The sequence below is a fragment of the Hyla sarda genome, chromosome 3 (assembly GCF_029499605.1).
Source record: "Hyla sarda isolate aHylSar1 chromosome 3, aHylSar1.hap1, whole genome shotgun sequence".
In the NCBI taxonomy this organism is placed as follows: domain Eukaryota; kingdom Metazoa; phylum Chordata; class Amphibia; order Anura; family Hylidae; genus Hyla; species Hyla sarda.
This window is the reverse complement of record NC_079191.1, coordinates 158873934-158888309: the sequence shown is the minus strand read 5'-3', so window position 1 is coordinate 158888309 and position 14376 is coordinate 158873934. Positions and strand designations below refer to the sequence as shown.

Genomic DNA, 14376 nt, shown 5'->3' with positions numbered 1-14376 from the left:
CCACCATTACCCAAAGGGACATATTTGCATACTAGCAAAAGAGCCTGTAGCTTAGAAACTGCTGAACGATTTTTGTATGTATTACATCATTTTACTCAGGTTCACCCACACTATAACCCAGTGTATTAGGTTTGGTGTGAGTAAACAGACAGTTTTCCTTTAACTGCTTCATGACAAAAATAAACATCATGGAACGTTAAGGGGATGACACTGTCCCCCAACTTTCCAAGGTTACTTGGAACGGCACATCTGCCTAGTACTGTCTCCAACATGGCCATTATTACTAGCCCCAGTGTCATTACAGGGACTGCTATTTGAAGTTGTCTGTGCATAAAGTGACACAGGTATAAGATGATATTTCATTAAGGAGCTTGGAAAAGCTATTGGCACCTAGCTTTTCTATTTTCCTGAATGGTATATGTGTTTATAATAGCTGTATTACCTTATGCTTTACACAGGCACTTTGGTTGTTATGGGCACTCTTCCTCTGCACAGGTTTTGATAAATCCTACCCCCTCATCAGATTCTTTCTTTCATTTTTCACATGTTTCTTTAAAAATAAAAGAAAGCTATCTCATTGGTTGCTATGGGCAATTGCACCACTATTCCTCTACACCGGTTTTGATAAAGCTCCCCCATTATGCATAATAGCACACCCCGACTGACCCTGTATTGACATTATAACAATATCAATATGGCTTCCAAGTAAGACCTCATGCTGTACATTTAAGGACCATAGTAATCCTTGGGTCTGTGGTCTCTGGACCTGACCAGTCACAAATTACCGCCAACGCAAGTGAATACAAACCCTGCTGGCATGGCCTCCGCCTCACCGACCCAGCATGAGCTACGTACGCCTGGGCAAAGTGAGGATCCAGTGGCAGCGCTGCTCAGCCAGCACAGAGGTCACTGCTTCCTGACATGACGTACACATTACACTAACTGTAAGTGGCAACAGGGCCAGAGCCCTGTAACAGGCTTTGCTCAATTTCCACATCAGGACTACCATGCAAAGCAGGAGCCTCATGGTTTTGGTCTTATAGTCTATTTAAAATTAAAAAAAAATCCGGGGGGGAAAGGGGGGGGTGAATTTCTTTACATCAAATCAATGACAAGCAACTTTCTTCTAGTATAATAGAATGGTTTTCCTTGACATTTAAGGGTTCTGATATGTAAAAATGAAATAATGATAATTATAAAAATAATAATAAGGATACGATTTCAGGCTGTATGAAATACCACATTACCTTTTGGCATTATCTGGTGTAGAGCAACAGAGAGGAAAAATATTGAATCACTGTAGTAAGTTCCAGTGCCAGCACTGAACAGCTTCTGCATGGCTTTTACTATTGGAAAGAGCTTCTCCGTCAAGGTACTGACATCATGGAAAATAACCTGCCGTGCAAAGAAAACACGTATGAGTAAAAACAAACATCATTTTTCTTTCAAACACATAAATCATTGTCCTTTGTAGCAGCCAATTAAAATAATAAACAAACATGAAAACATATCTCAACATTGTGGAGCAGACTAAAATACAGTGCAAAGTCCAAGTCATAAAGCTGTTTCCACATGGGGCAGTATGCGGAGTGCAAAATCCGTAGCAAAATAGTTTCAGATTTTTTGTAAGGGAAATCGGTGAGGATTAGGTTAAATAAAATAAATAAATAAATCCGGCAGAATAATTTGGCATGCTGCGGATTTATAATGTAAACCACAGGTCACTTATCTACATGGATTCTACATGGATTCTTCATAGATTTTTCTTACATTTTCATTCATATTGCTGCTGTTGTAATAGGATGAAGATATCATGCAAGCAAATACCAAACAAAAGAATAAGCAGCATACCCTTCTTGAGTGCAAGTAGCTTAAATAAACAGACTCCTCAGGGGTGTGGAAGTTTAACCCCTTAAGGACCGACCCATTTTTTACCACTATGACCAGGCTTTTTTTAAATTTTTATTAAATTTGACATGTATCTCTTTAAATGGTAATAACTTTAGAACGCTTTTTCTGAGTAGAGCGATTCTAAGATAGTTTTTTCGTAACATATTGTACTTTATATAAGTGATGCATTTTTGTTGACACGAAGCATTTTTTGTGAAAAACTTCAAAATATTGTGGAAAAACTGGAAAATTTCTGCCTTTTTTAATTTTTTTATGGTGTACACTGCGGTAAAAGTGATGTTATTTTTATTCTGTGGGTCAGCACGATTATGGCGATACCCATCTTATATGGCTTTCTATGTTCTTTTCTGAGCAAAATTATTTTTCTGCCATTCAATTTCCAACAGCCGTAACTTTTTATTTTTTCCGTCTGACGCCATTGAGTAAGGGCTTATTTTTTGTGGGATGAGCTGTACTTTTTATTGATATAATTTTTGTGCTACGTGCTACCTTTTATCTTTTTTATTCCGCTATCTGTACCAAAATTGGTGAATTTGGCACTTTTTTGATGATTTTTTTTTTTTTTACAGCGTTCACCGTGCGGGACAATTTACATTATAGTTTTATAGTCCACGTCATTACGGACGTGGCAATACCTATTATGTATATGATTTGTGTTTTTGATCTTTTTTGGTGATAATACAGGGCTTTTATTGGGAAAGAGCTTTTTTTTTTTTACACTTCATACTTTTATTGAAGAACTTTTTATTTTATTTTTTACACTTTTTACAGGTTATACGATACTGCAGTATAACCTGATGAGCTGCACACACTACAGCCTGTGCGATCCAGCCTCTGGCTGGATCTCACAGGCTTCCGTAGCAGGCATACAGAAGGTCTTGATCTGACCTCCTGCTGCCATAGCAACCAACAGCGACCCGCGATTGTATCGCGGCACCGCCGTTGGAGAACAGGGGGAGAGCGCTCCCCCTGTCAACACCATAGATGCCGTGATCAGGATTGAGCACTGCATCTATGGGGTTAATGCTGCCGGCTCCGGCATCTGTGGCGGGACTCCGGCTGTGATTGACAACCGGGTCCTGTCGCCGATCTCCTGTGCTGCCCGCGGCAGTGCCGGAGATCGCTATGACGTATGCATACGTCCAATTGCGCGAACGTGTCGGATGATTGGACGTATACATACGTCCTATAGTGGGAAGGGGTTAATAAAAAAAACACTTGTCAACGGGACTAAAATGGAGCAAAATCTACTTGTCCCTCAGGACGATCCACTTGTCCAGGCCAATTTTCGCTTTTACAATCTTGTTTTTTTCCTCCTCGCCCTATAATAGCCATAACTACCTACTATAATGATACCTTTTAAATTTTTTAATAACATTCTCCGAACAAAAAATAAATAAATAAAAAAAATTATATGTTCGGTGAAGTGAAAGTGAAATAAAAGAAAATTTAGCAAATTTGGTGGTTTTCTTTTCTACACCATTTACCTTGTGGTTGAGGTAACATGTTATTTTGATACTTTAGGCCGCCTGATTACAGCAATAACAGATTTGTATAGTTTCCGTCATGTTTTACTAATTTAAAAAATTTAGCTTTCTTTAAATACATTTTTTTTTCGCATACCAGGCTGTAGGAGGGCAAATTATTTGTGCCATAATCTGTTTTTTGTATCAGTACCATTTTGGTATTGATCTGACTTTTTAACCCCTTCCCGCAAATGGACGTTCATAAACGTCGCAAGTGCGGTACCTGTCTATAACGTGGGGTCCCGGCGTGACCCCATGTCATAGCGTGATGGTCCCGGCGCCTATTCACAGCCGGGACCCGCGGCTAATAGCGCGCGGCCGCGATCGTTCGGCCACGCGCTATTAACCCTTCCGATGCGGCGCTCAAAGCTGAGCGCCACATCGAAAGTGAAACTAAATGCTTCCCGGCTGCTCAGTCGGGCTGATCGGGGTCATCGTGATAAAATCGCGAGGCCCTGATCAGCTACCCGGAGAGAAGAATGTCTCTTACCTTCTCCGGCGGCGTCCGGGCTCCGATTGATTACTCCCAGCCTGAGTTACAGGCTGGAGCAATCAATCACCGATTTCACTGATTGTTGCCATGCAACAGCAAGGCAGCAGTTTGTGAATGAAATCAGCCATTGCAAGCTGATAGGTCTCTATGGCACCTATCAGCTTGTAAAAAATAAAAAATAAAGTGTGTAACAAAAAGTAAACCCTTTCAGGTATTCCCTTCTGAATTAATAGTTTAAATCACCCCGCATTTCCTAGTAACAAAATAAAACAGTGTAAATAAAAATAAAAATACACATATGTGGTATCACCGCGTGCGGAAATGGCCGAATTATAAAAATATACCACTTTTTAAACCGCACGTTCAGTGGCGTATGCGCAAAAAAAATTCTAAAGTCCAAAATAGTGCATTTTTGATCACTTTTTATACCACAAAAAATGAATAAAAAGTGATCAAAAAGTCTGATCAGAACAAAAATTGTACCGCTAAAAACTTCAGATCACAGCAAAAAATGAGCTTTCATAGCGCCCTGAACACAGAAAAATAAAGTTATAGGGCTCAGAAAATGACAATTTTAAACGTATACATTTTCCTGCATGTATTTATGATTTTTTTCTGGAGTAATGCACATTCAAACCTATACAAGTAGGGTATCATTTTAACCGTATGGACCTACAGAATAAAGATAAGGTGTCACTTTTACCGAAAAATGTACTGCGTAGAAACGGAAGCCCCCAAAATTTACAAAATGGCATTTTTTCTTCAAGTTTGTCGCACAATGAATTTTTTTCTGTTTTGCCATGGATTTTTCGGTAAAATTACTAATGTCACTGTAAGGTAGAATTGGTGGCGCAAAAAATAAGCCATAATACAGATTTTTAGGTGTAAAATTGAAAGGGTTATGATTTTTTAAAGGCAAGGAGGAAAAAACGAAAATGCAAAAACGTGACATCGCTCAGTCCTTAAGGGGTTAAAATCGCTTTTTAACTTTTTTTTCTGGGATATTATAAAAATTGCAATTCAGTGGTTTGATATTTTTTTTACATTTACGTAATTTACCGTATGGGATACATAAGGTTTTAAAAGTTCGGACAATTACGCACGCAGTGATACTACATATGTTTATTATTATATTTACATTTTTTTATATAGGAAAAGGGGGTGATTTTAACTTTAAACATAGAAGGGGTTACTGTGTGTCTTAAACTTATAAAAAAAAAAATTTTTTTTTACACTTTATTAGACTTTTAGGAGGAATCAGATTCCTCATACAGATCAATAGAGTTCTATGGAACTCCATTGATCTGTGTGCTCTGCAATCCATTGATAGAGCCTAGTCCAGCCAGGCTCTATCAATGACAGAGCCACGGGACAGCAGGGAACAGAGGTTAGCCCTCCGGCTACCTCTATAGTGGATCGCGCCCCCCCCCCCCCCCCCCCCTCGATCACTCTGCGGGGTATTAGCCGCATGCTGGCTATTAGCGGCGGCCCCAGCTACTGAGAACAGCCAGGGGCTGCAGAGTATGGAGCAGGCACGAGTCGCGAGCCGCTCCATACAGACTGCTGAGCGCCGCCGTGCTTGTCAGGTCCGGCCCTGCTTGCCCGAAGCCAGGCTAAGGGCCGGAAAAATTCACCTGCCCAGCGCCCAGAATTGCATGTCCCAGGCGTCGGGCGATAGGAATTCCACATCTCTGCTCCGTATAGTAGTTAGACCTGTTTTAACTCCTTAAGGACACATGACGTTCTCATACGTCTCCATGTCCGAGTCCTTATGGACACATGACGTATGAGAACGTCATGTGCTTTACGGGCCCCCCGCAACCATTTGGAGCGGAGCCGGCGCCCGATGCCTGCTGAAATCGATCAGCAGGCATCAGGGCATATCGCCCAGGGGGGTCATGATGACCCCCCCCCATGTCGGCGATCGCATCGCTCGTCAATTCAGACGAGCGATGAGCTGTGATTCCATTCCCCGCCGCTCGCCGGGCAGGGATCAGAGCCGGATGTCTGCTGATTTCTATCAGAGGACCTCCTATACCGGCGATCGCTGCAGGACGCCGGTAACTACTAACCGGCGTTCTGCAGCGGTTCCGGGTCATCAGGGTCACGTGTGACCCTGTGACCCGGATATAGATGGTGACTGGTGGTGTAGTATACACCACCAATCACCATCCATGCTGTACTGGGGGCTGGCATTGTGGCCACCCCCCTCAGTACAGTTGTGATTGGGTGGCCAAAGTGGCCACACCAATCACAATGTAATGGGAGGGGATCTGGTGGGCTAGGAGCATGTTGCTCCGTTCTGCCAGCCATTTCACAGAGATCTGGTGTGCAGGACGGAGCCCCGTGCTGCCCACCATCCCCTCAGTTAAAAAAAAGTGCCCCTTGCCCCCTTTCTGTGGCCCCTTGGCACAGAAATCCCCAGGGATAGCTTTAGATTAGGTAGGGACCGGTTAGGGTTAAAAAAAAAAAAAAAAAAATAGTTTAAAATTATTATTTTTTTCGGCGTACCTCAGTGGGTGTCCGTGGGTCCGTAGCACCTTTAGCTGCGTGAACCCGGCCCTGCTGGGTCGCTGCGGTCTGCCGCCAGCCTTTTTTTTTTTTTGCGCAGATTTTTTTTTTTTTCACTAAGCGTGTGTGCGGACCCTCAGTTATAAAAGAGCGGTCCGCCAACGTTTGTTAAAGCCCACCCACCGCTGATCAGTCCCGTAGTACTTATCAGCGTTTTTTTTTTGTGGTGCCGGCGCTTTTTTTCGGGTTTTCTAGCGTGTTTTTGCATCCATAGGCGGTCTGTGCCACCAGTAGCAGGCGTGTACTGTGTGGCCGGACCTTACCTGTGTGTGCGGCGTGCCTCACCGCTGTCAGTGATTTATCACTGATCAGCGTTTTTTTTTTTTGTGGTAAAGGCACCTTTTTCGGTAAACGCGTATTTTTTTTTGCACCCATAGGCGGTCCGTGCCACCAGTAGCAGGCGTGTACTGTGTGGATGGACCGTACCTGTGTGTGCAGCCTGTCCCACCGCTGTCGGTGATTTATCACTGATCAGCGTTTTTTTTTTTTTGTTCAGGCGGGCGGGTGCATTTTTTTTCGGGGTAAAGCGTTTTTTTTATTTTATTTTTCGTGTTTTTTGTGTGGGGGTCTGTGAACAAGCCACCAGCCACTGTCCTGGGCTGAGTGTCCGGACCCCCCCACTGACTTCTGCGCCCCCTGCCGCCACAAGCGCTAATCAGTGCGCACACCACTGATTAGATAAACGCTTATTTTTTTGGCGCAGGGTTTTTTTTCTCGCTAGAAGTCCCCCTTTTTTTTTTATATATTTTTTTCTGTTAGGGCGGGTTAGTTTAGTTAGGTTAGGCTAGGGCAGGTTAGGGAGGTAGTATCGCACCACACCACACGCAGCACACACACCAATAAAGTTTTCCCCACACACACACACACATACCCGTATCCCCATTAAGTAGGGTAATGGCCCGCAGAGTGTTTTCGGCGGAGGAGGCATATGACCTAATTGCCTCCGACTCTGAAAGCATCTCAGAGGACGATGAAGACCACACCTTCCTTATTTCATCGTCCTCCTCATCATCTAGTTCAGATGATGAGCCACCAAGGCGGCGAACTCGCCGCCATGCGGTGCCGCAAACCTCCTCTGTCCTTGACCCTGTGCCCCATGCTAGTATGAGTCCCCCTGGCGCTCATACTAGTGAAGCCCCCCTGCCAAGGTCACTGGTACCTCGTACCGGAGAACTTGACTGGGCTGAGCCAGCGGACCACGAGCCCGTGATTCCTGAGTTTGTTGGCGACTCAGGAATCAAAATTAACATCGCCGGGTTCACTGAAAAGGACTTTTTCGGTCATTTTTTCAGTGACGACTTTGTTAATTTGATGGTTACACAGACGAATCTGTACGCCCAACAGTTCGTCGCCGCTAACCCGGGCTCACTTTTAGCTAGACCCGGCGGCTGGACTCCAGTCGATGCAGCCGAAATGAGGACCTTTTGGGGCCTCGCGCTGTATATGGGTATAGTTAAAAAAAAACAGTGTCAGGCAATATTGGAGTGGGGACGTCTTTTACCAGACACCCCTCTACAGTATGGCCATGACACGTTCCCGGTTCAAGGCCATTCGGAGATGTTTGCATTATGCTGATAATGCGGCATGTCCCCCCCGAACTGATCCCGCGTATGACGGCCTGTATAAAATCAGGCCGGTCATCAATCACTTCGGGGCCAGATTTTGGGAGGCCTATGTCCCGGGGCGGGAGGTCTCTATTGATGAGTCGCTCATCAGCTTCAAGGGGAGACTCAGCTTCCGGCAATAGATCCCGACCAAGCGAGCGCGGTATGGCGTGAAGATGTATAAACTTTGCGAGAGTACCACCGGGTACACTTGCAAGTTTATAGTGTATGAGTGACGAGATTCCCGTTTTAAACCCCCAGAATGTCCCCCCACTCTGGGTGTTAGCAGGAAAATCGTTTGGGGCCTTTTGCACCCATTGCTAGATAAAGGTTACCACCTTTACGTGGATAACTTTTATACTAGTATCCCTCTCTTTTCATTCCTCGCCGCCAGATCCACGGTCGCTTGTGGGACAGTCCGGAAGAATCAAAGAGGCCTTCCGCCCCATCATTCCCTACATACTCCTATCCCCCGGGGTGAGTCCCGTGCCTTTTCCCATGAGAACCTGTTGTTGGTCCGGTATAAGGACAAGAGGGATGTCCTTATGCTCACCACAATTTATGGGAATGGCAGCACCCCTGTCCCTGTGTGAGGTACGGCGGGACCGGTCCTCAAGCCCGATTGTATTCTGGACTACAATCGGTATATGGGGGGAGTTGATCTTTCTGATCAAGTCCTCAAGCCATATAATGCCATGTGGAAAACACGCGTATGGTATAAAAAAGGTTGCGGTCTACATGGTACAGGTTGCCAACTCTTTTATACTGTACCAGAACGCTGGCAACACAGGGACATACCTGGAGTTCCAAGAGGTAGTTCTAAAGGCCCTCATCTTTGGTGACCACCAAAGAGCGGGTCAGAGCACCTCTGGAACTTTAGGTCCCCGGATCGTCCCCGGCCAACACTTTCCAGGTGTGATCCCCAACACTGGAAGGTCGGGACGAACCCAGAAAAGATGCAGAGTGTGTCACAGGAAGGGGAGACGGAGGGACACCACCACTCAGTGTGACACTTGCCCCGATCATCCGGGCCTCTGCATAGGCTGCTTCAGGGAGTATCACACTTCCATGGAGTACTAAATTTTCCATCCTTAGCCCTAAATTTCATTCCCCAGAATTCGGCTCCAATGTACCAGTCCAGGGTACATTATCTTCCAAATTTTATACCAAAATACCCTACCCCCAAAAAATCAAACCCAAAACCTCTTTCCCAATGCCCCTCATAATATCTTTGTCCCCCAAAAATGGGTCATGGGACACAGAGTCAACAGCATTGGAGGTTTGCAGTTGCCTCAAATGCGCAACGCTCTCTCTCCCCACCTGAGCGGGTTGCGCATTTGAGGTAACAGAATAGGGACGGCCCCACACATCCCCTTCCCAGAATGATGATACAGAGTATAGGATTTGGGGCGGGCATCATTTTTACTTTTGGCTGTACTCTGGGTCATCATTCTGGGAAAATAATTGGCATATCAGTTCTAAAATTGCAATTTTCTTCCCCCCCCCCCCCCCATAGTACTCTTCATCCATTCCTGGAAAATAAATGAAGGGAACACCCGTCTGTTCCAAATCTCCACTTCACCCTATACACCTTCCCTAGGGGGTGTACTGTTTGTAGTATTCTCACATGTGGGTGTTCCTTTCTTGTATTTTCCTCTGAATGTATGTAACTGTTAGGTCCGTAACAAACATCCGCCTCAAATGCGAAGAGTTCTCCCTGAGCTCTGTCGTATTTCCAGGCGACAATTCGGAGTCACATGTTAGTTGTTCCCAGAAAAATGAAGCAGAGTATAGGTTGAAAATTGCAATTTTCAAAAGCTACCCTTCATCCATTCCTGGGAAAAAAAATTTTGGAAACACCTGTGCATTAAAAATGTCCTCTTTACCCCTATACCCATTCCTCAGGGTGGGTACTTTCTGTAATGGTGTCACATGTGGGTGTTTAATTTTTGTATTTTCCTCGAAATGTATGTAACCGCCAGCTACTGATATGCCAAAGGTCACAAATACAAAGTGACCTCTATGACTTCTGAGCCTTGTTGTGCGCCCGTCCAGCACGTTACCCCATATGTGTATGTATTTTTATAGTCCGGTGGAAAAGCCCTCAAAAATTTGTAACCCAATTTCTCATATTACTCCTTGTGAAAATGTTAATAATTGGGTAACCCCAGCATTTTACTGTAAAAAAATCTAATTTTTCAATTTATGGCCCACTTTTCAAAAAACCTGTGAGGTGTTATTTCCCACTGTACCCCTTGTTACATTCATTGAGGGGTGTAGTTTCTAAAATGGTGTCACATGTGTTTTTTTTTTTTGGCTGTTATTGCACAATGGGGGCTTTATAAATGCACATGACCCCCGACTTCAATTATAACAAAATTTTCACTCCTTCTATTCTGAGCATTGCAGTGCGTCCACAGAGCAATTTACATCCACATATGGGGTATTTTTTTTCTCAGACAAAATTGTTCTACAAATTTTGGGGGCCTTTTGCCCTATTACCCAATGTGAAAATGAAACATTTGGGGTAACTATCAATATAGTGCAAAAAAATCAAATTTTTCACTTTTACGGCCCACTGTTCAAAAAACCTGTGAGGTGTTAAGTACTCACTGTAAAACAGTTACGTTCCCCAAGGGGTCTAGTTTCCAAAATGTATGCCATGTGTTTTTTTTTTCTTACTGTCCTGGCACCATAGGGGCTTCCTAAATGCGGCATGCCCCCAGAGCAAAATTTGTAACTCCTTCTCTTCTGAGACCTGTAGTGCGCCAGCAGAGCACTTTTCACCCCCATATGGGGTGTTTTCTGAATCGGGAGAAATTGGGCTTCAAATTTTGGGGGGTATTTTCTGATTTAACCCTTTGTAAAAATGTAACATTTTTGGGAAATCAAGCATTTTAGGTAAAATGTATTCATTTTTTTTTTGCATATGCCAAAGTCGTGAAACCCCTGTGGGGTATTAAGGTTCACTTTACCCCTTGTTACGTTCCCCAAGGGGTCTAGTTTCCAAAATGGTATGCCATGTGTTTTTTTTTTTTTGCTGTCCTGGCACCATAGGGGCTTCCTAAATGCGGCATGCCCCCAGAGCAAAATTTGCTTCAAAAAAGCCAAATTTGACTCCCCTTCTGGGACCTGTAGTGCACCAGCAGAGCACTTTTCACCCCCATATGGGGTGTTTTCTGAATCGGGAGAAATTGGGCTTCAAATTTTGGGGGGGTATTTTCTGCTTTAACCCTTTGTAAAAATGTAAAATTTTTGGGAAACCAAGCATTTTAGATAACTTTTGCAAATGTAAAAAAAAAAAAAAATTGTGAAACCCCTGTGGGGTATTAAAGGCTCACTTAATTCCTTGTTACGTTCCTCAAGGGGTCTAGTTTCCAAAATGGTATGGCATGTGGGCGGTTTTAGCTGTTCTGGCACCATAGGGGCTTCCTAAATGCAACATGCCCCCCAAAAACCATTTCAGAAAAACATACTCTCCAAAATCCCCTTGTCGCTCCTTCGCTTCTGAGCCCTCTACTGCGCCCGCCGAACAATTAACAGACATATGAGGTATGTGCTTACTCGAGAGAAATTGGGCTACAAACACAAGTAAAAATTTTCTCCTTTTACCCCTTGCAAACATTAAAAAATTGGGTCTACAAGAACATGCGAGTGTAAAAAATGAAGATTTTGAATTTTCTCCTTCACTTTGCTGCTATTCCTGTGAAACACCTAAAGGGTTAACACACTTTCTGAATGTCATTTTGAATACTTTGGGGGGTGTAGTTTTTATAATGGGGTCATTTATGGGGTATTTCTAATATGAAGACCCTTCAAATCCACTTCAATCCTGAACTGGTCCCTGAAAAATATTGAGTTTGAAAATTTTGTGAAAATTTGGAAAATTGCTGCTGAACTTTGAAGCCCTCTGGTGTTTTCCAAAAGTAAAAACACGCCAATTTTATGATGCAATCATAAAGTAGACATATTGTATATGTGAATTTAAAAAAATGTATTTTGAATATCCATTTTCCTTACAAGCAGAGAGCTTCAAAGTTAGAAAAATGCTAAATACTCAATTTTTTTGGCAAATTTGGTGATTTTTCACCAAGAAAGGATGCAAGTTACCATAAAATTTTACCACTATATTAAAGTAGAATATGTCACGAAAAAACTATCTCGGAATCAGAATGATCAGTAAAAGCATTCCAGAGTTATTAATGTTTAAAGTGGCAGTGGTCAGATTTGCAAAAAACGCTCTGGTCCTTAAGGCCAAAATGGGCTTGGTCCTTAAGGGGTTAAAGGAAGACATAGAGCTGTACTGTGACAGTTCTAGAATACTCACGGTTAGCTGAACATTTTAGGCGGACATCGCGATCCTGCTGCCGCAGGAGACCAGAGTTGTCCGGTTCACTGGCTCGATGTAGCAAGGAATTAGCATCTGACGTAATTTCCGCCAAGCGAGCGAGCTTACACAGCACAAAGAGCCGCCCCTCCCGTGTGACGCTGGCGGGAGGAGTGTCTGATGGGGTGCTGTGAATCCCAGCGCTGTCAATACAAGCGCTTGCACGGGCGAAATGACAAGTATTTACACAATGAAAAGAAATAGGTAGGTAACCGAGGACCCTACAGTAATGGCTGGCCATTAACTAGGAGGCAATATGAGTGCAGATTACCATGAATGGTGTTTTCATGGATATTAAAAGGCTTACCATAGCGCTGTGGAAAGCAATATAGAGATATGCAAGTATGAGAAGCCATGAATGGTGTTTTCATGGAATTAACCCCTTGGGGACGGAGCCCATTATGACCCTAAGGACGGGAGCATTTTTTGCAAATCTGACCACTGTCACTTTAAGCATTAATAACTCTGTGATACTTTCACTTATAAATTTGATTCCGAGATAGTTTTTTCGTGACATATTCTACTTTATGGTAGTGGTAAATTTTTGTCTATACTTGCATAATTTCTTGGCGAAAAATTCAAACATTTGATGAAAAATTTTAAAATTTTGCATTTTTCTAACTTTGAAACTCTCTGCTTGTAAGGAAAATAGACATTCCAAATAAATTATATATTGATTCACATATACAATATGTCTACTTTATATTTGCATCATAAAGTTGACATGTTTTTACTTTTGGAAGACATCAGAGGGCTTCAAAGTTCAGCATCAATTTTCCAATTTTTCACAAAATTTTCAAAATCTGAATTTTTCAGGGACCAGTTCAGTTTTGAAGTGGATTTGAAGGGTCTTCATATTAGAAATACTATGTTAACCCTTTAGGTGTTTCACAGGAATAGCAGCAAAATGGAGAAAATTCTAAATCTTCATTTTTTACACTCGCATGTTCTTGTAGACCCAGTTTTTGAATTTTTACCACAATTAAGTGGTGATAGGAGAAAAAGCCCCCCACAATTTTATAACCCAATTTCTCTCGAGTAAGGAAATACCTCATATGTGTATGTCAAGTGTTCGGCGGGTGCAGTAGAGGGCTCAGAAGGGAAGAAGCGACAAGGGGATCTTGGAGAGTGAATTTTGCCGAAATGGTTTTTGGGGGGCATGTCACATTCAGGAAGCCCCTATGGTGCCAGAACCGCAAAAAAACAAAAAAAACAATGCATACTATTTTGGAAACTACAGCCCTCAAGGAACGTAACAAGGGGTACAGTGAGCCTTCACTCGTTAAAGTCAGATGTGTTTTTCTTCACTAAAATGCTAGTTTTTCCCCAAATTTTAGGGGTAATAGGAGAAAATGCCCCCCAAATTTGTAACACCACTTCTTATGAGTATGGAAATACCCCATATGTGGATGTAAAGTGTTTTGCGGGTGAATTACAATGCTCAGAAGAGAAGGAGCGCCATTGAGCATTTGTAGAGAGTATCTGTTTGAAATGGAAGTCGGGGGCCATATAGCTTTACCAAGCCCCCGTGGTGCCAGAACAATGGACCCCCCCACATTTTGGAAACTACACCCCCCATGTAATGTAATAAGGTGTAAAGTGAGCATTTACACCCCACAGGTGTCTGACAGATCTTTGGAACAGTGGGCTGTGCAAATGAAAAATTACATTTTTCATTTTGAAGGGGGTTAAGGGGTTAATTAGCAGCATCAGCATGGGGAAAATATCATTTGGGGGGAGTGGGGGGGGGGGTAGAGTGTCCGACTAAGGAGCGCATGCGGTAAACAGCACACGTTCCGTTGATTTCTATGGGAGCTTCGAAGAGACCCGAGTCCAGCACTTGGGCATCATCAGTGCTCCCACAGAAATGAAAGGAGAGTGTGC

At 43.2% G+C, this 14376-nt stretch overlaps 1 protein-coding gene across 2 annotated transcripts in view; it reads right to left on the bottom strand.

Annotated features, from left to right (window-relative positions):
• XXYLT1 (xyloside xylosyltransferase 1) overlaps positions 1-14376 on the bottom strand; it is a 309749-nt gene that overhangs the window by 215674 nt on the left and 79699 nt on the right. For both annotated transcript variants that reach the window (XM_056565379.1, XM_056565380.1), the window contains exon 2: positions 1248-1395. In XM_056565379.1, coding sequence (XP_056421354.1) covers positions 1248-1395 — 148 coding nt within the window. The remainder of the gene's footprint in view (positions 1-1247; positions 1396-14376) is intronic.